The sequence below is a fragment of the Puma concolor genome, chromosome B2, assembly GCF_028749965.1.
Source record: "Puma concolor isolate L17-30 chromosome B2, mPumCon1.1.hap2, whole genome shotgun sequence".
Taxonomy (NCBI): domain Eukaryota; kingdom Metazoa; phylum Chordata; class Mammalia; order Carnivora; family Felidae; genus Puma; species Puma concolor.
In genome coordinates this window covers 4,578,182-4,605,155 of record NC_141671.1, presented here as the reverse complement: position 1 = coordinate 4,605,155, position 26,974 = coordinate 4,578,182, and the positions used below count along the sequence as shown (strand labels likewise).

Sequence of the window (26,974 nt, the reverse complement as noted above, 5' to 3'; positions counted from 1 at the left end):
ATAAAGTAAGCTAGAGGAAAGAAAATGTTATTAAGGAAGTCATAGAGAAGAGAAGATACCTTCAGAATAGTGTATTTTTTTATTAAATAAATCCATGTAGTTCGAAGCCATATTGGTCAGAGGTGAACTGTATATGACATTCTTGATGGTTAAAGGTAGAGACTTGCTAATAGAGAACTAGACGTACAGTTTCTCTTAGAGCAAGGAAGGTCTCCGAGCACACGCTCTACAGGTCTCTTTTCCTCCGGATACAGCCATCAAAGTCCCTCGAAGTGATTTAACGCCAGCCTTTAGGAATTCTGCTTACAGACGTGAAGATCTGTCCTGCAGACTTTAACCGTTGTCTAGCAGTGGAAGTCATTGCAGCTGGAGGCTGTGCTTTGAATGATAGAAACGAACAAGTAAAGTTGGATGTCACAGGTTGAAAGTCAAGTGCCAATATGGCTGTCCTAAAAGTGCTTTCACGTGTCTTGTTATTTCTGCCTCTAGGGACCTGATACCCATCATTGCTGCTCTGGAGTACAACCAGTGGTTCACGAAGTTGTCTTCCAAGGATCTGAAACTGGTAAGAGAGTGGAGCTCTTGCAAAGGTCGCTTAGCTGCGCTGAGTTTCAAAAGCCCGATCGTTTTCAGAAACACATTTGTTTTCCTACTGATCTGGCGAGCTGCGCACATGCTTCTTTCTTGAGCAGATATTTTTCCTGTGAGTGATCTGCATGCCGCTGCACCCAGCTTGTCGTGTGAGATGCTCCGGAGAAGTACCTCCTCACGTTTCCAGCTGCTTCAAGCAATTTTAGATAATGAACAGAAAGACACAATTTAGTGTAGCCTTCAGCACACACACTCATTCTGTCGGCAAAAACAAAGTTACGTCTGCACAGCTGCCAACAGCAGATTTTACGTTTCTATCCTGCCTTCCGTCTCCACGAAGCCTCCCTTCCTAAGAATTTGGGGAAATGTTACCAGGTTGAGTTGGTCTGGTTGAGTTATGGTCGTTAACATTAATTTTCTGGATGAGCTCTGGGGCAGATTTATATGTAAGGGAAACGAAATCAAAGGGTTTTCAGAAGGTATGTGGGAGCCACGTTTTCGGTCTCTTTTACCAGTGGAAAAAGACGCCCTGTTGGGGATTGTCTGCACGTTCAAAGCAGCCGTGTGGACAGAGGCTGATCCACCGGTTAGCTTTCTGCTACTTCATTTTAGGACAGGAAGTCATCTACAGGTTGTTTTGTCGGCGACTCTTACCTTCAAGCCTCCGGCCTTCAGGGAGCGTGGAAACTGGGGGCTTAAGATTTTCATAGTGAAGAGGTAGGATTTTGATTGAGACGTGGATCTGTAGAAAGTGGAGGGTTGAGATTTGCTGGTGGACAGGCTGCCTTGTTCTCTGAATTTCCCGAGGAGTGAGGGGCTGAAAGGCATTATTAGCACGAGCTTGGGCTGAACTCATTTGGGGTCCACGGAGAGCCGGCGTGGTAGAGAAAGAATGTGGGCTGGGAAACAGACCTGGGTCTCAGATTCTGACTCATGACAAGGCCATGTGACCTTAGCTAAGTCACTGGACGTTCCAGGGCCTCAGCTTCCTGCGTACCTATTATTGAGAGTTATTTGGACCTCGTGTCTCATTCGTCTCTATCCAGAGCTTATCAGAGTATATGGCTCCTGATAGCTATTCCATAAAAATTGATTTAATGAACAGATGTCAAATTAGGTTGGACCACGAATGAATGGGCGTAGACATACATGTATAGCTAATTTGCAGATTATTCAGAGGAGTAAATAATGTGGACAGAAATGTGAACACAACACCTGACCTATTGCAGGCATTTTTTAACTGTTAACTGTTGCTACTGCTGTCACAGACTAGCGAAGAGGCTGAGAAATGAACGAGTGTGGGGCTGCGAATTCTGGAAACTGTATCAGCTAAGTAGGGGGAGTTTCTGAGGTCAGTGGTGATGGAGCTGGGGATGGTGGGGGCGGGGGCAGGTGAACTCCCAGGGAACAGACCAGAGGCCATGATGGAGGGTCAGATCTGGGGGACAGAAGCCTCTCCTTGCTTGCTGTTTGCTGCTTGCTGGGATAGGGACCATTTGTAGGACGGAGCCAACGGCGGTGACACACCGGTGAGGGGAGCCGATGGGGGAAATGAGAAGCGGATTAGTTCAGGGATTGTGGGATCAGTGAGAGCAATGCTTCTCTACCAAGTCAGTTCACCTGGCTCATTAAAACATTCCTGTAAGTTGGTGAATGGGGCACAGGAGAGCTCTGAGGAGCTGATGCAGACCCACTTTGGGAAATCGTCCCAGCCCGCTGTTACAGGGATGTGTCCCGGCCAGTGGTGCTGCCCTTCTGTCACGATTTCTCCCCGGTGTGCTGGGGTGAAAGGAAGGATGGCGAAGGGAGGCGAGGGCTGCCCTTTACGACTTTTCTGTTAGCGAAGATTGAAGCGCAAAAACACACGTGTATATTTTTAACATTCGGTATTTTAAAACGAAAAGTGGTCTTGGGGATATCAGCCTTCTGTCTTCAAAAGGAATGGCAGTTCTTCATGAGTTTTCACCCAAAGTTAAAAAGAATGGACACTTGCCCCTTTGATGGGTCTTGGGATATGCAGTCTCCGAACATCTTCTAATATGTGGCTTATTGGGGGAGACGACAGTATTCCACTTTCTTTGGACTTTTTTTTTTAAGTTTATTTATTTTGTGAGAAAGAGAGAAAGCGTGAGTGGAGAAGGGGCAAAGAGAGAGGAGAGAGCTAGAATACCAAGCAGGCTCCACACCGCCAGCACGGAGCCCGATGTGGGGCTTGACCTCACGAACCGTAAGATCGTGGCCTGAGCCGAAGCTGGACGCTTACCCCACTGAACCACCCAAGCGCCGCTGGACTTTTTATTTTATTTTATTTTAATTTTATTTCTTTTTAATGTTTTTTTTTTTTTTTTTAAATTTTTGAGAGAGAGACATAGCATGAGTGGAGGAGGGGCAGAGAGAGAGGGAGACACAGAATCCAAAGCAGGCTCCAGGCTCTGAGCTGTCAGCACAGAGCCCGACGTGGGGCTCGAACTCATGAACTACGAGATCATGACCTGAGCCGGACGCTCAACCGACTGAGACATCCAGACGCCCCAACCCCTGGGCTTTTTAAAATGGGAAATGCTTGGCAAAAAAGAGTGACTTTCTCTCAAGTTGTATACATTCTCCGGGTTGTTAAGATTGCTTCTGGCTCACTAAAAGCCCCTTATGTGAGGGCACCACAAGAGAAACAGGTCACATTCGCTTTCTGCTCATCTTATGACTCTAGTCGTAATCCCTCTCCCTAAGTTAAACAGGAGGATGGAGGGATTTTTTTTTTTAATACGCCAAATTTGCGATTAGGACCAAGTTCCTGTCTCATATTCTCCACTGATTAAAACCGCAGTCGATTGGTGGTCTTGCTCAAGGCCTGATTTTGTAATTTAGGCAAGTTGGCGAGCATCATGGGGTCTTTTCAAATCTTTTAAAGATGGCGTGGTTGGGCCAGTTGTACGTAGTTCCTTTTAGATATAAAAATTCCATATGCCTTTTATTTCTCATTAGTTCCATTGTTCCCGACAGCAATTCCCCTAGTTTTTATTATATACCTTTTTTTTTTTGACAGAGACAGAGGGAGAGAAAGAGAAAATCTTCAGCAGGCTCTGTGCTCAGCATGGAGCCCCACGTGGGGCTTGATCCCATCACTGTGAGATCATGACCTAGGCTGAAATCAAGAGTCAGACACTTAACTGACTGAGCCACCCAGGCGCCCCTTACTATATACTTTCGAGTTTTAACTAAATGCAAGCTCTTGGAGAGGCATTGTCTTAATTTGTTAAGAACTTTGTCTCCCTAAACCGGTGAACATAGGGTTGAACAGACAGTTGACATCTGGGGAGCATGGCAGTATGGTCACATGTTACTTGCCATCTAGGTTTGGGTGTATGTGCGTATCGCTTTAAAAACTTCATCCCATATGTTCTTAGTATAGAAAACAATTCTTTTCACGTACTTGGCACTTAGTAAAAAGTAACAAAATTAACGTAGACGTAAATGACTTGTTATACCTCTCCCCTACTGGCGTTCTAAAGAAAAGCTGGGCATACTTTTTGCACATTTTCTGTAATAAATTTTTATTACAGTAATTATACCCAATGGGTAAATGAAAGCTCTGCTTTGGGAAATTGCTTTTCTGGATGCTTCGTGAGGTCGCCCTAGAAAGGTAATGATACCATAGATTGTTTTTGGAAATGAGGATAATTCCTGCAAAAACATTGTCGAAGCAATCACTTTTTATCATGCCAACACAAAGTAAGATCTATTCACCTGGTTGTATATTGTAAGATACAGAATTACACTGATCGGGGGGGGGCCACCGTTTTGAAAATCACCACCGTCAGCATAATGTAAATTGCAGGCATTCGGTCAATGGGAATTAGTTTTCCTCTTCCTTTGTCAATCTGTGGGACACATCAGTAACTCGGGGACCACGTGAAAGTAACATTATAGACAGAATGGATTCAAACACCACATAAGAATCATAAATGCCTCAGATGCTGTGGGACTTGCGTGTTTCCAAGTGGGGTTTTCTGAAGGGTGCTCACTAGTGAGTTTTGTTCTATTTCAGACTGTTCTAGTGATGCTTAATCCATTTGGATATGTATGATCTGATAAATCAAAGAATTGTAAATTTGTGTGATATTTGAGGTAGAGAAACTGCTTTGATTATAGTATGCCACAGCACATACAACTTCCTCCTTCCTTCCTCCCTCCCACTCCTTTCCTCAGTCCCTCCCTCCCTCTCTCTCTTTCTCTCTCTCCCTCTCCTTCCCTCCCTTCCCTTTTCTCTTTTCCTTCCTTCCTTCCTTCCTTCCTTCCTTCCTTCCTTCCTTCCTTCCTTCCTTCCTTTCATCATAAAGGATTTAAATAGACCCTAACTTGTTTTTTTTTTAATTTTTTTTAATGTTTATTTATTTTTGAGACAGAGAGAGACAGAGCATGAACGGGGGAGGGTCAGAGAGAGAGGGAGACACAGAATGTGAAGCAGGCTCCAGGCTCTGAGCTGTCAGCACAGAGCCCGACGCGGGGCTCGAACTCACGGACCCTGAGATCATGACCTGAGCCGAAGTCGGACGCTTAACCGACTGAGCCACCCAGGCGCCCTAAATAGATCCTAACTTGTAAGGAGATTTTAAAATCACTTTTTAATGTATAAATAACTTTAAAGTCAGGAGCTGCCTTAAACATAAATATAAAAACATTAGCATATGAAAATTTAAAAGAAAAAAAATGTGGTACAATTCTGCAGCCAGGACACAACTTTTCATTTTTTCATGACACCTTCAAGCCCTGTGCTACTTACATTAGCCGTTTCAGTGGTTGCAATCTTTATTAGACATTTCACAATAATTCCGCATTTCATTTAATATTATATCCGAGCACTTAAAATATTTTGACAGAAATACATAACACAACTACATAATTTAAAACAATCTAATGTTTATTTACACGAGGGAGTATTTGCTAAACTCTCATTGGGTTGTGTCCCCCTTTATTTTAGAGAATGCTAGTGGGAACGTCGTAATAGTAAACATTTATCAAGTGGTCATTCGGCCACCCTTTTAAAGGACATGACGCCTTTAAACCTTAACTTTCTTATCTGTAAAAAGGGAATAACGATACTTAACAGTTTTATAATGACACACACATAAAGGGCTAGCTCAGGGCCTAGCACAAGACAAGAGCTCAGTAAAGGGAACATCATGTTTTTACCATCATGGCCTCCACACAGTCTTTTGTTATCCTTTCTGGAGATCACTTTCCTTGGGAATTACTTTTGGTTGTCCCAAAATTGGGATGCGCCTCTGAGTGGCCCCAGCACAACTAAAATGGCCTTTTATTTTATTTTATTTTATTTTATTTATTTATTTATTAAAAAAAATTTTTAAATGTTCATTTATTTTTGCAAGAGAGAGAGAGAGAGCGAGCAGGCATGAGTGGGGGAGGGGCAGAGAGAGAGGGAGACACAGACTCCGAAGCAGGCTCCAGGCTCCAAGCGAGCTGTCAGCATAGAGCCTGACATGGGGCTCGAACTCACAAACCGGAGATCGTGACCGGAGCCGAAGTCGGGACGCTCAACCGACTGAGCCACCCAGGGGCCCCTAAAGTGGCCTTTTAATTAGTCTATCGTAATTGTCTGTGTTCTTGTCTGATTGCCCTGCTGGATGGTACACTCTGAAAGGAAGCAACTTTTTGTCCTTTATATCATTGAATCCCCTGGACCTTGAACGTGATGGTGCGTGGGAATAGACGGTAAGTCAGGTTTTGTTTGCGTGAACGAGTGCACGAATAAATGGCTCATTTAATTAGAACTTGGCATCTGTGTGGGTTTGTCACAGCAAAGTGAGGTTGCCCTTAGACTTCGTGACGTGGTCAAAGAATGCTTTCTGTTACAGTCCACTGATGTCTGTGAACAGATACTGAGGGTGGTGAGTAGGTCCAATCGGCTGGAGGAATTGGTGTTGGAAAACGCTGGACTTAGAACGTGAGTATCTTCCAGAATATGTCAGTATATTGCTTAAAATCTTTCTGCTGTTTCCTTAAAATTAATACTTGGATTTTAAAAAAAGGTTGGGCTGCTCACATATACAGTGTAGTGTTTCCCTTCTAAAAACAAACAAACAAACAAACAAACAGATCCCTGTGTTCCCCATCATCATGAAGGTCAAGGGTTTTATAACATCTTTTATTGTGTCCCTGGAGGGAACCTGGTGTGGTGGGTGAGAGGATGGACCCTGAGCCAGGTGCCTCGTGGCCTTGGGAGAATTGCCTCACTTCTGTGCCTCAGTTTCTTCATCTTTAAGATGGAGAAAATAGTAGTGTCTACCTTACAGAATTATGGTTGTGACGATAAATGGATTAATACATGTAAAGTCCTTAGAAAAGTATCTTTCCTGTTACAGATGCTATGTGTCAGCTTTTATGAGTATCACTTGTGGTATAATTTTATGTAACACATTTAATATAATTTTATGGCTTTGCTTTGATATGTTTTAGCCATTTCTCTCTCTTTCCAAATTCGTACTTGCCTTGTTCAGTAGTAGGTGGGGGTTCAGTAGTCAGTACGCCTGCTTATGTGGAGTTCGAATCAGCCAGAACAAAGACTCCACTGCTCCTCGGTGAGGAGGGCTGAAGGGTTCATATTCACGGCACTTAGTGTGTTACTTTGAGTACAACGTACCTAAAATAGTGATTTTGATTTTTGTTACAACATAGTGTTAGCAACTGTAGCCTTTAAACTCAATAATCAGGGCAATCAGTTTTGCATTGAGAGCATTGCATGAAATGAGAATTAAGGTCTAGTGAACAGCCTGTTGCAACTTTCGTGGAATGTAGGTGCAATTCAGGATTTTTTTTTAAGTTATGAAGGGACTCTAAGTAGTCCTATTCATAGCATCCTGGAATGTGTCTTTAAAGGGGGCAGTTACCTCTTTTCTTTTTGCTCTTGAAGGAGGTTGTGGCTAATCAGAATGAACCAGATTTTGGCCGTGGCTTTACAGATACTCTATTGAGGAATATAGACCTGTGTAACATAGATCGGGTGTTAACGAGTAGATGGTCTATAGGTTAATATTGTAAAGAAGGATTTCCTCTTTTTTAGATTTCACTCTAACTTTTCTAGCTTTTAAGTGTTTTATTTGAGCAGGTTTACATTTTGTGTTACGTAAGCTAACTGTTTTGTTTCCTTGCAGAGATTTTGCACAAAAACTGGCCAGTGCTTTAGCGCATAATCCCAACTCAGGACTCCACACAGTTAACCTTGCTGGCAACCCGCTGGAAGACCGAGGTACTGTAGCATTCCTGTGATCACTGATGCCAGAATTGTAAGAGAATTAGGGAGTTTGAATAGCCACACCGTAAGAACGCGGTCAAGCTCAGCTGTAATTACGTAACAGATTCTACTGGTGGCTTTGTTCGGCTTCTAGATTTTCTCTACCCTTTGATGAAGATACTGGCGCTAAAATCCATTATCTGATTAACTTCTTTTGAAGGGACACAGACAGAAAGGAGGCTATTGGTTTTAAACTGTTGTATTAGTTTTTTGTGGCTACATAACAAATTGCCAGCAACATGGCAGCTTAAAATGACATGGATGTATTACCTGACAGTTTCCTTGGGTTCTAGTCTGGGCAGAGGTGTGCTGGGCTGTCCACTCAGCATCACAGGCTGAGATCAAGTGGTCAGGTGCAGCTGTGATCGTGACCTTACGGGCCCAAGCTTACTGGTTGTTGGCAGAATTAACGTCCTTGGGTTGGGAGGACAGAGGTCATTCTTTTTTTGCTAGCTCTCATTGGGGACCGCTCCCAGCACCCGGAACCTTGCTACACGATGCCTTCTCTTAAAACATGCCAGTTTGCTTTGCGCTCGAGGCAGTAAGGGGCACATGTCTTTGATGCCTGCCTTTCTTTTAAATAGAGCATCTGAGGGGCGTCTGGGTGGCTCAGTCGGTTGGGCGTCCGACTTCGGCTTAGGTCATGATTTCACGGTTTGTGGGTTTGAGCCCCGCATCGGGCTCTGTGCTGACGGCTGAGAACCTGGAGCCTGCTTACGATTCTGTGTCTCCTTTGCTCTGCCCCTCCCCGACTCATGCTCTGTCTCTCTCTGTCTTTCAAAAATAAAAAAAATGTACAAAAAAAAAATTTACATGGAGCACCTGCTTGGGTCAGGCCCACCCAGGATAGTCTCCCTTCCGATGAACTCAAAGTCAACTGATCAGTGGCCCAATCATATCATTAGTCTGCCCCACACACTGGAGGAAATTGTACAGGGCATGCATAGCAGGGGACAGGAATCTTGAGGGCCATCTTACTATCCTGTCTACCACAAACATCTTTGAATATTTAACCAGGTTTGAATGTGAGGACAGGAAGAAAATGAAGGACTGGCCTTCTTTAGAAGTGTTTGTGTGGGCAGAGGGAAGACTTGGCAGGTTTAGAATGTGAAACTTAAGTATTTGAATTCTCAGCAGGAGAACATTGGTGGGTGGGGTTTAAAAAGAATTAGCTTTATCTCTAGAGGGAGTATTTTGTTTTCATTAGCTGCTGCAAATGTTTTCCAGCATTGCTGAATGAAAGCCTTTCATCTTGTAATGTTATATATTTGATGAGGATTAATTATTAAACGGAGCTGACAGTACAGATCTAGACACTCAATTCTGCCCTGTGGTCCCGATATAGACATCGTTCTTCCTTGAAAAGGACACCCACTCGTGTGGTATTCAAGCCAAAAATAAAGAGTAACTTCCTAGCATTTAAAGTAGTCCGTCTAAAGGCAGTTTGAGGCTGAATTAGAAAACGAGATCACATGGAAATCATCTTCATGGAATAAACCACAGCTGAAAATAATGGATGCGTATCCCTGGAGTAGGGGTTTCTTTGGGGCATAGGAATTTCTTTAGGAAGAAACAGATGTTGTCTCTGTTAGTGAAATGCTAGAAAATGATGAATAGGACGAAATGGAAACGTGGAGGTAAATCTACGTGTCGGTTACCGTTTATAGACCTTTATGGCTGTTTTGGTTTGGCTTTTGAGAGGGTGGGACCCAACCATATTTATCCAGTGACGGGATGAAGTCAGTGGAGGGAGGTTGTTGACGGGGGGCAGGTCCTTAAGGATGTGAATCCACAGCGCAGTCGGCCGGGAAGGGACACCCCTTAGTGCCGGGGAAATGCAGTTCAAACCACAGTGAGACCGCACTTCATAACCAGTAGAAGGGCTCTGATCCGAGTGGGGGTTGGAGAGGACGTGGGAAACTGGAGAACCCGCTTTACGGGTGGGAACGTAAAACGGTGCAGCCCCTTGGCAAGCTGGTCGGACGGTCTCTTAAACCGCTAAACACAGATTGGCCACATGACCCGGCAACTCCCCTCCTGGATCTCACCGAAGAGAGACGGAGCCCGTGTTCACGCCCAGACTCACGAGCGCTTGTCGCCGCGTTCCCCGTGCGAGCCCAAAGGTGGAGGCCGCCCTCGTGCCCGCCGTGGACAAGCAGGTGGACGCATCGTGGGCGTCTGGACCATGGCACGCGGCCCAGCGGTGGAGGCGGGTGAGGGGCTGATTCCTGCTCCTGTGTGGTTGAACCTCAGAAACCTTATGTCGGGTGAAAGGAGCCGGACCCAAAAGACCACATACAGTGAGCTGTGGGCTTCGGAGGAAGGATGCCAGGGAGACCCAGGGTCTCCTTTGCTGCTGCGAACCCTCCTGGACGGCTTACCCCTCAGCTACGATTTTACCCATCGGACCCCCGTCTTCGGTTTCAACTTCTCCGGTAGCGCTCAGTCATTGTGGCACATCCTAATTACATGCGGACACTTCTCCTGCACCTGCTTCCTTCTCGTCCCTGCCCCTTGTCCTCCGAAGACCTTGGACAACATCCGTTGAGAAGCCCTTCCTTTAAATTGCATTTGATTTCATTTCATCTTAATTCTCTTCTGCAGTTTTTCAGTTGCTTTGAAAATCGTGGCCACGTTCACAGAGACTTCTTTTCTACCAGACCACGCGCTCAAAGATGATGTTTCTGGGCTTCTGTCCACCACATTCCTACCTCTGAGCCCTGATTTCTGGGTCTTTCCATCTACCTGCGGTTCATTCACAGGAGCTAAAGTCACAGGTCGTTCCAAGGATGTTCCCCTCAACTTTGTGCGCACGTACTGACTCGCCAGCATGGTTTCTGCTCACGTAGGCTCAGTTTTTGACACTCCTGAGAATGTTCTCTCAAGCTGAGACGTCCCTTGTTTCGGCCCATTCTAGATTCATTCACTGATGTACTTGCCAGTGTTCTTGGACAACGGCCAGCACCTATATTTCCTGCCTCCACTCTGGGGGCGGAGCCTCCTGAACACAAATTCCATGTACTTTTCTCTTTATTCAGGCTAAGTATCTGAAGATGATGGGTAGTTTTTCTGCTCACGGATGGAAATCCCACCAGGAATCCAACTAAGTGTCAAATATTTATACGAGCTTCCGTCCAGGCAAAATATTTCCTGCTTTTTTGTTTCTGAGCTGTTCAGTGATGGTATTTTATGTTCGAAAACAATAAAAAGCATGGGGGGGAGGAATTTATAATTGGAGCGTGTAGCATATACAAGAGACCAAGGAAACACAAAGAAGAGATAGTTTAGCGGCCCAGAAGTCTGAGGAATTTTAACACCAAATGGAATTTGATTTGGTACCTGGGCCATCCACTCCGGGACTCATTTGGAAACTCTCAGAGAGAAAGTTTGGCTCCTCGCTTTGTGATATGAATGTGGATGCAGCAAATTCCTGTTATTTACTGCTCAGTCTCCTTGGGCCATACTTATGTATGAAGGACAGACAGACTTCTCTTGTTAAGGGGCTTGTGGCGGAGGAGGGTAGGGTATGAATCAGTAAGCTGGGGTGTGTGTGTATGTGCATTGCTTTTTGGCTGCTGGGTCCCGTGCTGTCTCTCTGTGTGGAGGACACACACAGCAGTGAGCAGACCACACGTACATGCACGAGCTCTTACTGTGGATGCAGGGTCGGGGCGGTTCCCCAGCTTTGCTCTTGACCTTCTGTCCCCGTGTGTTTGCAGATTGGAGGTCAAGACCCGCTAGCAGGCCATGAAATCAACCGCATAGCTCATGACCTGCGTTTGAAAAAAAGAAGAGGAAGGACTAGAACAGAATAGAAAATATCAGAGTGCATTTGTCCGGAGAAACTTCGGTTTTAGTTTTCTACTACGTGTGTGTGTTTATTTTTGTATGAGGTTCCTTCCTTGGGATGGCAGATCTGTTGCTTTATGTGAGTCATGGTAGAAAAGGCTGAGGAATCTCTGCCCCGGCTCAACTTGATCAACTTTGCCTGATAAGTCCCGGGGCTGACCCAGCGTCTGAGCCACGGTGTCCTGGGTCATTTCCTCGTGACTAACCCTTTGGATCTGACATTACTTTTTGGATCAAAGTTGAGTAGTTTTGGAGAATGCAGCTCTCCTCTCTTGGCTCATTCCACACGCCTGACTTCCTTAGTTGTTACAGACTCCGTGTTCTGTTCTTCCTGCTTGTCCCTCCCAGCAACCCTCGTTTTTATGGTCTCCGCCTTGTCAGGAATGTCTATCCCTTTCCTCCCCTCACTTTGTTCTAAATTGGATTATTTTGTTTAAAGATGATCTTGAATCCTGTCTCAGAATGTTTTTCTTTTGGAAATGTTGACCTGAAGGACCCAGATTTCCCCCCGCCCCCCCCCCCCCACCCCCCACCATATGGTGGTGGCCCTCGTTTGATCTTTCGCATAAGACAAGACAAACAGATTCTAGAATTGCCGCTTCTATTTTTTGGTGCTTTCCACCTTGCATATCTCTCAGTGTGTACCAGTGGGTTCTGGAACCAAAATACATGGGTTCATTTCCGGGTTTGCCACTTCCTAGCCGAGTTTCCTTGGACAAGTTACTTAACTGTGTCTCAGGTTCCTCATATCTCTCAGTGTGTACCAGTGGGTTCTGGAACCAAAATACATGGGTTCATTTCCGGGTTTGCCACTTCCTAGCTGAGTTTCCTTGGACAAGTTACTTAACTGCTGTGTCTCAGGTTCCTCATCTTTGTTTTATTTTTTTGAAATTTTAATTCTAGTATAGTTAACGTACAGTGTTCTGTTAGTTTCAGGGGCACAGTATAGTGATTCAGCAATTCTGTCCCTTAGTGCTCGTCATGATACATATATCTTTAGTATCTTCATCTTGAAAATATTAATAGTACCTAGCACTTAAAGGTGTTCTCAGGATTAAATGAGATAATACACACAAAGGGAGAAGGATGGCCTGTTACATACTGGGCACTCAATAAATGTTTGCCCTCCCTGCCTCCTTTGATTCATAAAATAGCCTCGTGGAGTAAAACCATACAAATATTATTATCCTCTTTTTATAAATGAGGAAATCTTGTGTTTACACCGTTTGGACAAAGCTTGTGGAGTCATACCTGATACTAGTCGGCGAGGCTCTGGTCTAGGATTTCCAGAATATCAGCCGACCAAGCGGCCAGTCAATCTCTAATCCCGTGGTGGTGATTTTCTGATGTGGCCGTCTAGATTTCCTTGGGAAGCGGAAGGAAAGAATTTTATGTGTGCTTCTTGGAAAACATTGGCTTATTCCATAGCATGGCAGTAAATTTTCTGAATCACGCTAATATTTCAAGATACCAGGTTTGTGTGCAGCACCTACCGAGCAGAAGGGACTTTTCTTGAGATTCGTGATGTCAGCCATATTTAGTTGATATTTTTAAGGTTACACAAGGTGAAGCAAGGTTTTAAACACCGCCCGCCTTTGGATTTTCGGGTGTTCGAAAGTTCAGTACACTGACTCCATTTTTCCCACTGGTCTTTTATTCCTGTATTCCTAGTTCTTGAACTTTTCTTTTTCTCAGCCTTATTTTTGAAATGGAAATGTTGGCCTGTATTTTGTTTATTCACTTACCTTAGTGTTTCTGGTCTCCAGCGTTCAAATCTACATGCTTTCTGACAGACAAGAACGAGGTCTTCTGTTTATGCACATCCTTTGCTAGAACTCCACATGCGGGATTTTGTTAAACTGTTCCTATTGGTGTTTTCATTTAACAAGGACCTCCTTAACCTTTTCGTCTACCAGGTGCACCCTTCTGATTCTAGGATATCCAAGTGTTAGAATTCTGTATGGTCTTGTCATAGGTTTTTAAATTCATGCATGATTAATAAGTTAAATGTGTCGTGTCACATTTAATTTCCTGTCTTTGTAAGTTCATAACATCAGATGGCAGATTATAACACTGAACATTTCATAATTACTTTTTTTATTAGGCATACATGTTTTGAAGCAGAGGAAGCCAAAATAGTTTTGTTTGGAAAGGAGAAGTAAAAATTAGACCGTTTTTCCTTCTAAATCTGACACACCCTTAAAAAAAAGTCACAAGAAGGGTAATCCATAAAACTTAGACCGTTTTTCTTTCTAAATTTGACACGTGCTTAAAAAAAAAAAAATCACAAGAAGGACAATCCATTTCATGAAGTCTCCAAATAAAAAGCTTTTAGAGATAAATTCTGTTTTAATTCACAGCTCTGAACGCTGTGTTTTGCTTTATTTTGGGGAGAGGATGGAGTAGTTCTAGCCAAAAACTGAAACGTCTTTTCTCTCCTTTGTTTGTGGGGAAATGTTTTCTCGATGATCAGTTTGTTCCCTGGCACTCTTGAATAAGTGGCTTCAGAAAAGTACCAGGCAGGTTAATTTTTTTGTTTTTCTTGAGATTTTGGCCGCCAGCCACCCTCATTTTATTCATGTTGCCGAGACTGTTTCTGAAGCCTGCTGGGAAGAAAGAGGATCCTTTGTGTGATAATCTGCTGTTACCTTTTCTCAAAGATCGGTAAAAGTATCGAATCTCTATGATGTACACCCGGAACCGATAGGATGTTGTATGTTGTATGTATGTCAGTTCTCCTGCAATAAAAACTCAATTTCATTCTTGTATTTAAACCAAAATGAACAGTACTGACCCATTTATACCTTTTATTCCGTTTGCAGTTAGCAAGGGCATTTCTTTAAAGAAGAAATGTAACATATTTATGACTTACGGATGCCTAGCACATTACAACAAAATATTTTGTCGAGAAAGAAAGAAGCTGGTAGCTTAGTCTGAAATTTGACAAAAACTACTTGAAACAGACTGTCCTGTTTCTGCATCGTTAGTCCGCTTGTTTTCCTATTCACCTTTTTCCTGCTTTCTTTTCTTTTTTTTTTAATTAAAAAGTTAAAAAAAATTTTTTTTAATGTTTTACTTATTCTTGAGAAAGACAGAGTGTGAGCTGGGGAGGGGCAGAGAGAGAGACAGAGACACAGAATCCGGAGCAGGCTCCATGCTCCGAGCTGTCAGCACAGAGCCTGACACGGGGCAAAGTCGGACGCTTAACCGACTGAGCCACCCAGGGGCCTCGTCCTGCTTTTTTCTTTTAAGTAAATTATCAAGCATGACTTTTATTCACCTTTATTCTAATTCAGGAGCTTCACTTTTTATTACTTCCGTTACTTACGGTGTGGTCATTCAATTTCCAGAGAAAAATGTGGCTGGGCTGTTTACTCCTTTTTTTCTTCCTTCCTTTTTGGAAGATAGTTGTTGATTAAGGAATGAACACATGGGTGGTGTCACCAGTGGTGTAAAATAATTGCTCTATTCCGGCCTTGTGTCTAGTTACATGCATGTGTGGTTTTCTGTGATGTAGCAGGCATGTCTGACACAAAAGAAATTAGTGAAAATGTAGAAAATGGTCATTTTCTCAACAAAGGAAAACAACTCAAAAGTCAACCTGAGCACCGCAAATTGGAAGCTGAATGGTAGGTTTTAACACTGATCTAACATGTTTTTCAGCCTAATTTGAAGACATGGGGTATGGGTTTGGGTTATTTTCTTTTTAAAACATTGTCCTAGCATATGCTTTGCTGGGTAGCACCTGCTTAAAAAAGTATATAAGAGAATTGGTCATGGGTAGGGCAGTGATAAGTCTTATCATAATTTAAAAGTGAGTATCTGGTATCTTTCCGGATTCCATACCTAATTTTTCAAAAAGAGTTTTTGTTTTTAGAGCAGTTTTAGGTTCTCAGCAGAATTGAGAGGAAGGTACAGAGATTTCCCATATTCTTCCTGCCCCCCTCCACCCCCCCCCCCCCCCCCACTGCTGGCTGCACATGCATAGCTTCCCTAGTTATCAGCGTCCCATCAGAGTGGCACGGTTGTGACAGTCGATGAGCCTCTAACGATTTTAATCCGTTCTAATAGTTGGGTAGCGGTATCTCACTGTTACTTTACTCTGCATTTCCTTGATGACTTAGCGTGTGGAGCATCTCTTCATATGCTTATTTGCCATTTCTGTAACTTCTTTGGTGAGGGTTCCGTTGGGTCTCTGGCGCATTTGTAAATGGTTTGTTTATCATTGTTGACTTTTGAGAGCTCTTTGTGTATTTTGGATAACGGTCCTTGCAAACATTTGCTCCCATTCTGTGGCTTGCCTTCTCATTCTCTTGACATTGCCTTTTGCAGGACAGAACTTCTTAGTTTTAACGAAGTCTAGCTTGTCAGTTAGGTCTTTCGTGGAATGTGCCATTGGGGTCGTATCTAAAGAGACATTGCCATACCCATGGTCATCTACATTTTCTCCTCCTTCTTACCTTCCGTGCCTAAATTTGGAAGTAAGTTTTTTCACTGACGCCTAACGTACGTTCAGAAAAGTCCACAGATCACAAGTTTACATCTTAATGAGTTTTTACAAAGTGAGCACTCTGCAGGAACCACTACCAAGAATGAGACATAGAACGTTACTCGTGCTTCACAAGCTTCCCTAGTGTTTTGCCCTCTACCACCCGGAAAAGATGGCTCTGATTCTGACTTCTGTTACGATTGGATAGGTTCGCTTTATTTCTTCTTGAACTTCATAAATATAGCATTATATAATATACATTTTTTTTATATTTGGCAACTTTTGCTTTTCTTTGTGGAGAGGTTTTTAATCATGCATTTATTTTTTTGAATCGATAAAGAGTATTGAGAGTATTTCGCCTTATGTAAGTTTTGGTAAATTGTTTTTTTCATGACAAATTTGTCCATTTCTTCTAAAACGATACATTTTTGACCTACAGAAAAAATTTAACATCCTTTAGTTATATTTGCAATGTCTGTAGAATCTCTACTGGTATTTTTTTTCTTTTTTCCACTTCTCAGTTTGATAGTTTGATCCTTCTCTTTCTCCTTTTTTTTTTTTTTTTAAACCAGTCTTGATGGGGCTTATTAATGTTATTAGTTTTTTTTGAAGAAAAGGATTTGTTAAATTCACTTATTTTACGTCTGCTTTCTATTTAATAGATTTCTTCCCTTTCTTACCCTTTTTTCTCCCGTTTTTGGGGATGAAATGGGGGTTAGTTTGCTTTTTTTAATCCAAATATCTTGAGAGGGATACTTAGATAATTAGTTTCCAGCTTTATTATTATTATTATTATTATTATTAACATAAGTATTTAGGAGTATAAATTTTACTCTAAGCATGGCTTTAATTGTATCCCTAAAATGTTGATATCATAGTTTTAAAAATTTTAAATCAAAATATTTTTAAGATTTCCATTTTTGGAAAAGAATTTGGAAATCTCTTTTGGGGGGGGGCTCGTTTGTTATTTGGAAATATATTGCTTAAGGTCTAATTATTTGGGGATTTTTCTAATTATCTTTTTGCTGTAATTCCTATGTTAATTCCCAATAGTGGTAGCACTTGGAGAATATGCTTTGTGATTTCACAGTAGTTAAGGAACATCCTCTGTATTATTTGTTGAGCTCAGGATATTGTCACTTTTGGTAAATAAAGGCTCCACGTGGACTTTGAAGAAATGTATTCTACCGTTGTTGGGTACAGTGTTTTAAATATACGTCTTTTTTTGATTGTGTTCTCGACACGATCTGTGTCTTCATACCCTTTTTGTGTCCATTTTATCATCTACAGAGATGTGTTTAAAACTCTCCCATTGTTGTGAGGTATGGCACACACACACATATATGCGTGTATATAATTATGTATTCTCCTGTTGTTACCATTGGATTTACTTTATACGTTTTGAGACTGTGTTCTTCAGACCGTACGGATTTTAAATTATTACATCTTCTTTATTAGTGAAATGTTTCAATTGTGTCTATGCCTCTTAAAGTCTACTTTGTCTTTTATTATTGCAGATATACTAGTTTTCTTTTGGTTAGCGTTTTCTGCTTACATCTTTTTATATGCTTCTAGGTTCGCTTCTGAATACACGTACTGCATTTCTGTTTCTTGAAGGCATCTGAGCGGTGCCTGGGTTGCTCGGTCAGTTAAGTGTCTGACTTTGGCTCAGGTCATGATCTCATGGTTCATGAGTTCAAGCCCTGCATTGGGCTCTGTGCTGACAGCTCAGAGCCTAGAGCCTGCTTCGGTTTCTGTGTCTCCCTCTCTCTCTGCCCCTCCCCTGCTTGCGCTCTGTCTCTCTCTCTCTGTCTTTCTCTCTCTCAAAAATAAACATTAAAACAATTTTTTTAAAAAAGCATCTGATATTTTTATTTAGATAATCAATTTTTTGCTTGTTTTGAGTATTTAGTACATTTACATTGATTGTAATTATTGATTTTTCTGTATGGCAATCTATAATATGTCTGTTTTCTTTTTTTCCCTTTTTGTCTTTGTTATTTTTTTCTCCTTTTCTTCCTTTTGGATTAATTACACTTTTAAAGTGACTCCCACGGGGCACTTGGGTGGCTCAGTTGGTTAAGTGTCAGACTCTTGCTTTCGGCTCACTGACAGTGTGGAACTTGCTTGGGATTCTCTGTCTTCCTCCCTCTCTGCCCCTCCCCTGCTCATGCTGTTTTTGTCTCGCTCAAACTTTAAAAAAATAATAGAATGATCCCCTTTTCCCTCTATCCCGGTTAACTTATAAGTGATACATTCTTTTACAAGAAAGTGTCAACTAAATAGCCTGCTCCCTCTTTGTAATTAACAATATGGATTAGCATATTCAAATCTCTAAAAATACTCACATTAAAAAAAAAAGACCCGTTTGACATAATTTAATCCAGTGATTTTCTTTTTTTTTTTTAATTTTTTTTTTTAACGTTTATTTTTGAGACAGAGAGAGACAGAGCATGAACGGAGGAGGGTCAGAGAGAGGGAGACACAGAATCTGAAACAGGCCCCAGGCTCTGAGCTGTCAGCACAGAGCCTGACGCGGGGCTCGAACTCATGGAGCGAGAGATCATGACCTGAGCTGAAGTCGGCTGCTTAACCAACTGAGCCACCCAGGCGCCCCAATCCAGTGATTTTCAAACTTATTTGGGAAATGCTATGGGGAGGTAAATACGGGCTCTCAGAACTCCCACCATCCTTGGCGAGACACCTGTCTAGACGCTTAGTCAAGCTGCATGACCTTTAGATTCTTTCTACAGTAGTTATTTCTTGATAAACTTTGATAAAATGTGTAGAGAATTTGGGGTTATATAATAGGGCAGCCACGAGCTTGGTATTTCCTTATCAGCGCATGGAATTTGAGAATTAGTCTAGGAGACCATATGGTTAATATTGTTTCAGGAACCTTCCCAGGGACATGCCCCTGGGAAGGTGATAACTCACATGTAGCAGGAAGTTGGTACAAAGACCTATAAGAAGGACATAGAGTCACGTATCACTTACTCCTCCCGGGGAAAGTCTGTCGTCATTGCAATCCTTGAATGGATGAACTAGGGTTCGCCATTTCCCGGTCTGGTCTTTCAATTTAGAGGCTATCTGGTTTTTGATACTGTGAATTTTCAAGTTACAAAGCCCACCTTTAAGAAGATAAACACACTCAGATGCTTTGTCTGCGGTTGTTAGCTAGAAGCTAATTAAGTATTGGAATCCGTGTGCTAAAAGTGAAGCTGTTATCTGAATAGTTAACGTTATACCATTTTCTTGACAATAATTAAGTAGCACGCATGTGCTCACCCAGAGGAGTGATCAACTCATTAAGACACAGGTTAAAAAGAAGCAATTATGTCACTCTTCCTGAGTATTTGCATTTGAAATAGGACTATAGAGAAGAGGGTAACACTTCAGTTCAAAGAAACACATCTCTAATGGTAAAGTTTTGATATTGTTATGCTTAATTAAACAGTCTTCCTTTTTTCCTATCCTTTCCGCAGGATGAAAAAAAAAAAAAGATGTGTGATGGTAGATAATTAGAAAATAAAGTCTGATGTTAGAAAGAAAGAATGATTCCACTTAAATTGGAATCAAGTTTAGGTTAATTTTTAGTCCTTATAAAACGAGTGCAATTCTGAGAACTTGAAAATGTTAATAATCTTTTTTTTTCCTTTCTCAGGTGTATCCTCTTTAAGTATTCAATTTGCCAAACTCCCAAAGGGATTAAAGCATTTAAATTTATCTAAAACCTCATTGTCACCTAAAGGTACAGTATATCTTATTTGTTTTATGTCTGTGATATTTCTGCTACACCATGCTACCTTTCAAAAGTTAGAATTATTACTCAGTTATGTACCTGCATACGTATCGCAGTTCTCTGTTACAAGATAAAGAAATTCTGTAATTGGAGTGCTCATTGTCTAAGGCGAAATGCTTTCAGAGTAGAGAATCATTTTGAAATACAGTCTTTATAACTTCTTCACTTTCAGCCAGGGAGTGCTGCTTCCTCCGGCCTCACATTCCCAGAGGCAGCTGGTTGTGTTTTCTTGACTCATCCTTGGAAGAACTTCAGCCTTCCCCTCTGCTTCCCCTGCCCCCGCCCCCTTAAAAACCTGCTGTCAGATGGATGGTCTCTCCCCAGTCACACTGTAACTCTGCCCCCTCTCTCCTGCTCTGGAAGTTGCCTTTCCTTTGCCGGGTTCTCTTCTGACCCCACTTACCCTCCTCTCCGGGATCTAGTTGCTCAGCAAATCCTGCCCGTTCTCTTAACGTTTCCACGTTAGCACCCCTGTAATACTCGAAATACGGCTGCAGGCATTGTGCCTTTGTACCTGCTTTGGCTTCTGCTTGCAAAGTCTCTCTCTCTTCCTATACAGGGAAACCTGCCTTTTCCCTCCTTCGTATCTCGTATCTCTCTTTCCCGTTTGTCTCCTTGACTATTCGCACCAAGCACTTCCCTTCTGATGCTTCTGGTCACCAGATGCACGGAGGTTTTCAGTCACACCAAGCGATTCTGTGTGACGCCAGCTGGGTGACCCACAATTTAACTCCGTTCTGACACTATCTACCCAGAGGTTGCATCAGAGCCCGCACATTAAGGGCTCAGTCCCGCAAGATTGCTCCCATTCCCCTCCAGATGCCATTTGCAAGCCTAGGTTATTGGAAGTTCCAGAGACCTCACCTTGGGGTTGATTCATTGGCTAGAGCGGCTCACAGAACTCAGGGAAGCACTCGTGTTTACTCGTCTCTTAAAGGATATGATGAAGGACACAGAGGAGCAACCAGGTGAGGTCTGATAGGGTCCTGAGCTAGGAGCATCTGTGGAGCTGGGGTGCTCCCCCCTCCTGGTGTGGATGTGTTCGCCAGCCTGGAAAGTCCCCAGAACCTGTGCTATTGACATTGTAGGGAGGCTCCCTCAAACTGACGTGATCAATGACTAACTCTGTCTCCAGCGCTCTTCCTGGAGGTGGGAGGTAGAGGAACTTAAAAATTTCAAGCTTCTAATCATGGTTTGGTCACTGTGGGGACCAGCCGCATCCAGGATCCCACCCAGGGTCACCCCATTAGAACAAAAGATGTCCGCAGTGCTCTTATGACTTGGAAAATTCCAAGGGTTTAGGGAGCTCTGTGCCAGGAATGGGGCAGAGACCAATATATGTGTATTTTCTATTCTCTCACACATCACCTTAAATTCTTGGAGAGCTTCAGCTTTTTTTTTTTTTTTTTTTTTTTTAATAAAACACTCATTTGTGATTGTCTCTTCTGAGACATATCCCTCTTCCCGTGACCTCAGTAGAAGTGCTCTTTCCTTTGTGTTACTTCTACAACACACGATTGATCGCATTATTACTTCTGCATCTGACATTACTATATAAATGCTGTGTTCCCCTCCTAGAAAGGGGCTACCCTGTCCCCTCTTATCTCCATGTCTCCGGCGCCTGGCACAGTGCCTGGGCCACGGTCGTGTTTAATGACAGTTTCTTGAATTGAACAATGTGCCATTTCTTTTTTTTGACATATATTTTTTTAATGTTTATTGTTGGGACAGAGAGAGCACGAGTAGGGGAGGGGCAGAGAGAATGGGACAGAGGATCCGAAGTGGGTTCCACAGGGATAGGACAGAGCCCGACACGGGGCTTGAGCTCACGAACCGTGCGATCATGACCTGAGCCGAAGTTGGACGCTCAACCGACTGAGCCACCCAGGCGCCCCAAAAGACTTGGCATTTCTTAAACGTATCACTGTCTTTCGAGGGCTGTATGCGGAGGGCCTGAGTGTCAGTTCTCAAGCAGGGGGCCTGGGGGGCCTGATTTTTTCACTTAACGTGAACATGTCTTCGCAAGGGCCTGGTTCCTCACTTACGTCATTTGTGAGATGGAATTAAGCGTAGCTACCTCATCAGAGGCGGGGACACCAAGTAGCTAATATACATACAGAGGGCACAGGGGCCTGTACCACCATCATCGGTATCATCCGCAGCATCTTGCTGTGTCACATGTTGTCACATGCTTTCAACCCCGATGTCCGCACCCACAGATCTGGTGTATTCCTGCTCCCGCTCAAGATTGAGCTTGTGTCTCACTTTCTCCTTGAAGCCTTCTCTCAGTCACACCCCGCGCAGTCAGATTCTCCTCCCTCTCTGTCCCATAGCCCTTGGCAAATTCCTGTTTTAGCACGTTTCCCACGGTGTGTTGATTGTGTCCTAGCCCGGAGCTTCCGGACGGTCAGGGCTTTGCCTCATGCGTTGCCGTGTCCCTGGCGCTGGGCCATTGCGGGTTCTTACCGAATATGTCACAGGTAGAGCACAGTGGTCCCTTGGTGATGTCCTACCCATGCCGACCATACAGTTACTCTAAGAATGATTTCAAATTGGGCTGGTTTGTGCAAGCCCCATGATTTCATGTGCAGATATTTAGATTTAGGCGCCAAGGTGACTTTTCAAAGGGGAACATTTTTCCAGGAGTCCTTGTTCCCTGTGCCGATGCCTGAAGCTGTCCAGAGATCATCAAGCTGAGTGCGGGCCCACGATGTTACCACTCTCTACTTCTAATCTGTTTCGTAGAAACCTTCTGATGATCATCAACGCACTGTCAGTTTACGGCAGAGACTTAGAAGATCCTGCAAAGCGTGAATAAGAAGGCCACAATTCCTCGCAATGCCGTCACCAAACCATGACGAGACTGTCACTGTTGACAGCTCGGCGCCCATGCTTCCATACTGTTCTGTCTGTACGTAGTTTATCTCTATGCCTACGTACAGACGCATGTGCGCATATGGTATTCCACTACACTTACCATTTCATAAACTTTTCTTCCCACCCAGGAGTGTATTGTGATCCGCTGTGACCGCAAACCCTTGATTATTCTCAGGGGCTTCATACCGTTCCAGTGCGTGGAAGACGTTCCCTACTTTACATAAATGATCTGTGACCATACGTTTACTTGGTTTCTAATTCTTCAGTAATGCACACAGTGCTCACATGACTTCCCTGTGTTATTATCGATCATTTGTTACTTATTTAGGAGAAATTACATAGAACTACTGGATCAAAAAGGGTGTGCATTTTTGTAAAGCTTTCTTTTGATGTTTATTGTCAAGCTGTCCTCTGAGTTATCTGTACCAATCTCCACGTTCCCACCGCCACTCGATGCTGTTCTCCTCCGTTGTTTGTCAATCACATCAGCCAAAGTGTTCTGATACTTTAATTTGGCTTTCTTCTCTTAGTGCTTAGGTGTATTCTCCCCCCCGCCTTAGCCCACCCCCATATCTCAGTCACGTGTCTTTCTTTTGAAGGAAGTTGCTAGTTTCCATCCATCGTTGCCTCTCTGTTTGCCATATTAACCTTTTTTCTTAATTTATGTGAATTCCCTACATGTTAAAAGTATTAATCATTCATCATGTGTCCATAGGTGTCACTTAAAAATTTTTTTTTAAGTTTATTTATTTATTTTGAGAGAGAGAGAGAGAGAGAGAGCAGGGGAGGGGCAGAGAGAGAGGGAGGATCCCAAGCAGCCTCCGTGAGGTCAGTGTGCAAAGCCCGACGCAGGGCTCAAACCCAATAAACTGTGAGATCATGACCTGAGCCAAAATCCAGAGTCGGACATTTACATGACTAAGCCACCCAGATGCCCCATAACTTTTTAAAATTTATTTATTTTTTGTTGAGGTATAATTGACATATAACATGATACTAGTTTCTGGCGTCCAACGTAATGATTTGATATCTGTATTTATTGTGAAGAAACAATCACCGTAGTAAGTCGAGCTAACGTCTGTCAACACACATAGTTGTATTTTTTTTTCCCCCAGGTGATGGGAACTTTTAAGATTCTACTCTTAGCAGCTTTCAAGTACACAGTACGGTATTAACTATAATCACCATGCTGTGTGGTCTCTTTTTAGAATAGAGGTACTTTTAAAAAACAACTTGAATTTATTTATTTTAATGTATGTGTTCATTACTGTGAAACAGATAGGGGGATGTGGAGATCATTTATCGTCCCAAGGACAAGTGTGGGGTCTGGGGTGCCTCCATGCCACCACTCGCTGTGTTCCTATGTCTCAGGCGTCGTGAGAGTGGGTGGGGCCCCGTCCTCTTCCTTGGGGGTGACCTTCCTTCACAAGTAAAGGTCACCACACCATGTTTCTCTCTTCTCTGCAATAAAATGCGTGTTTTGAGAATTAATATTGTTTAATGATATTGTGGCCCAGATGATTTTACGCTTCCCTTCCTAAGATGGATATCTTGAAATGCTGGGGATTTTGTTTTTAATGGATTTCTTAAAAGGATTTCATTATTCTTGCAGACTTTTCCCATTGTATCTGAAAGGTTTGCAGATTCACAATAACTCAGATTCCTTTGCAGTTTTAATCTTCTGCTGAATTTGACTAACGTTTGTATTTTAATTCTATGAAAACATTTACGTTCATGGCTCCGTAATTCAAGACAGATTTTTTTTTTTTAAATCTCCCCATGACATCCCCACTGTCTCCAAATACCCTTTCTCTTCCTCAGATGTTAGCTCAATGAGAGTTTTCTGGATTTCTAGTAAATGTCCTGCTGGTTGCCAGATTATGTCAAGGCAGGGCCATCTGGTACCACCTTTTCTCTAGCTGTAAACACTCCAATAATAAATACAAAGAACGGTCACAATCACTAGACGGCCAGAATCGAGAACGGCATGTAAATCTGTGTTTAGTTTGGGCTGTAAGAGCCCTGATTGTTTCCATCCTATATTTTTGTAATTTCCTGCTCTTAGTGTGCTTGTTAACACGGGCCTCACGTGGATGTGGCCTCAAGAGGTGGGAGAGGAAGTCCTTCATTCTGTTTTGGGAGCACGAAGCCGAGCGGAGGACGTAATTCTCTCCTGATTCCGTTCAGATGTTGGCCTGCTGCCAAGCACCCGCGCTCATCAAGGAGCGTTTTGCTGTCGAGACTAATTTGACCTTCTGATTTCGGAATTTATTTCTCAAGTTTTGGTATAACCTCCCTCAGGAAGTGGTTTTACAAATGGTTTTGTTGACGAGAGAGAGTCTGGTATTCTCCGGGTTACGCCGTTGCGAGGCACGCTAACGCTGCGGAATAGTGCAGACTGAAGGAAGTTGGTCATTTAAAGAATCGTAGGCGTTACCTTCAGAAATTCACCTTCTAGAGTCCATTACAAGTTCCTTTTATCTCGCGTAATTCATCAAATCTCCAGCTTCTTCATTGCCCTGCACCTGTTTCTTAACCTCTTTGATGGTACTGACCTCACCGGATAGTGATTACTTGACTGTGTCTCCCACCGCACTGGCTTCTAGAGGGTAAGATAGGACCCCCTGGGCCTCCGGAGCCCATGCCTGGTCGGCAGTAGGCTTTCGATAAAGTTCTGTGGCAGTGAATAGGTATTTCTTGTGTAGTCTGATGTTTCATGCTGGAATTTATTCCTTTTCCTTCTTGATGGCCTTTGGAAGTTTTTGAGGGTAACGAATGGATCTTATTTATGTTTATTTCCCAATCCCCAGCAGTTATAAATGTTTTATGAGTGCTAAATAAATGTTGAATTGACCGCCAAGAATTTCTCCCCCACCCCCAGGACTTAACTAGGATGTTTTCCCTCCACACCTCTGCGTCTTCTCCCTCTGCGTACCCAAGTGCACCCTCACCCTTGAGAAGTGGCTCACTCGCCTTTATCAGGCACGTCCTGCAGTGGGTTCTTGTAACTACCTAGTCTTACCCAAAAGAGAAGATAATAACCCCTTCATCAGTACGATACACCAGGCATTCTAAAGTTAGAGCAGAGGACTGCTCCGGGGTGGGGCTGTATTTGGAACCCTCTGCTTCTTTCTTGGAGCGCCTGGCTGCAGCCTGCCGCTGTGACCAGTTCTGGCTGTCGTTGGAAGACCCCACCCTCGTCCTTTCTCCTGAGGAAGACTCTGTGCGAGGTGGACGAACACCCCCTTCCCTGTCTCCCTGTAGGGTGGTTAAGACAGGCTGGGGTTTTCAAGGAGAATGTTACTGGAAAAAGAATTACAAATGTGCATCCAATTTAGAAATAGCCATATTTCCAAAATACATAGATTGGAACCGTGAACTGTAGAAACGTGAGGAGCTTGGCCGTATCCCATGTCCCCGTTACCTTGAGAATGAGCATCAGTGCTGATGTGTTTGTTGACCTCTTTGAAGCCCAGTGAGCCACCAGACTGTCTGGGCCCCCATTTTGTATGCAGTGGGAACCTCCTAGAGCCTCTCATCCCTCTTGGAGAGAAGCGGCCTGATGAAGAGCTGCCTCCTGCAAGGCCAACAGGCCATGACTGTTACCCACACAGAAAAGAACGTGGCTCTGTCCTCACGGAACATTCTTGCCCTCCTTGTGTATTTATTCTTTGTTTTTGGAGGTTGGTAATACCCGTTCGGTTCAGCTCAGTTGACTTTGACTTGAGCCATTTACGTTTCATGTGTAAGCAGTGTATGGAGTGTTAATTATCCGTTTTTCTTTCCGCTTCTTTCCTACATTGTATACCGATCATTTTGTTTCGCTCTTTGTAAAAATTCATTTCCCTCTGAATTTTGCCCTGAGTACGTAAACGATATATTATGTAGACCAGTGATCTACATCCAGTATTAGCTTCTAAGTACTTTAGTTTAGTCCCTGCAGCTGTTTCCAATTCTCCACTTTCTCTCCAGCGGCTTTTGGGGAGGGGGGCTTTTCCCGTATTCTCCCTCTCCCAGTCTCCATCCTCTCTCCACTCACAAAAGCACCTCCCTTCCT

At 43.2% G+C, this 26,974-nt stretch overlaps 1 protein-coding gene across 12 annotated transcripts in view; it reads left to right on the top strand.

Moving 5' to 3' along the window:
- The window catches only part of CARMIL1 (capping protein regulator and myosin 1 linker 1), a 311,927-nt gene that overhangs the window by 156,008 nt on the left and 128,945 nt on the right, over positions 1–26,974 (top strand). For all 12 annotated transcript variants that reach the window (XM_086706081.1, XM_086706084.1, XM_086706083.1 and 9 more), the window contains exons 9-12: positions 490–565; positions 6,465–6,553; positions 7,761–7,855; positions 19,903–19,989. In XM_086706081.1, coding sequence (XP_086562207.1) covers positions 490–565; positions 6,465–6,553; positions 7,761–7,855; positions 19,903–19,989 — 347 coding nt within the window. The remainder of the gene's footprint in view (positions 1–489; positions 566–6,464; positions 6,554–7,760; positions 7,856–19,902; positions 19,990–26,974) is intronic.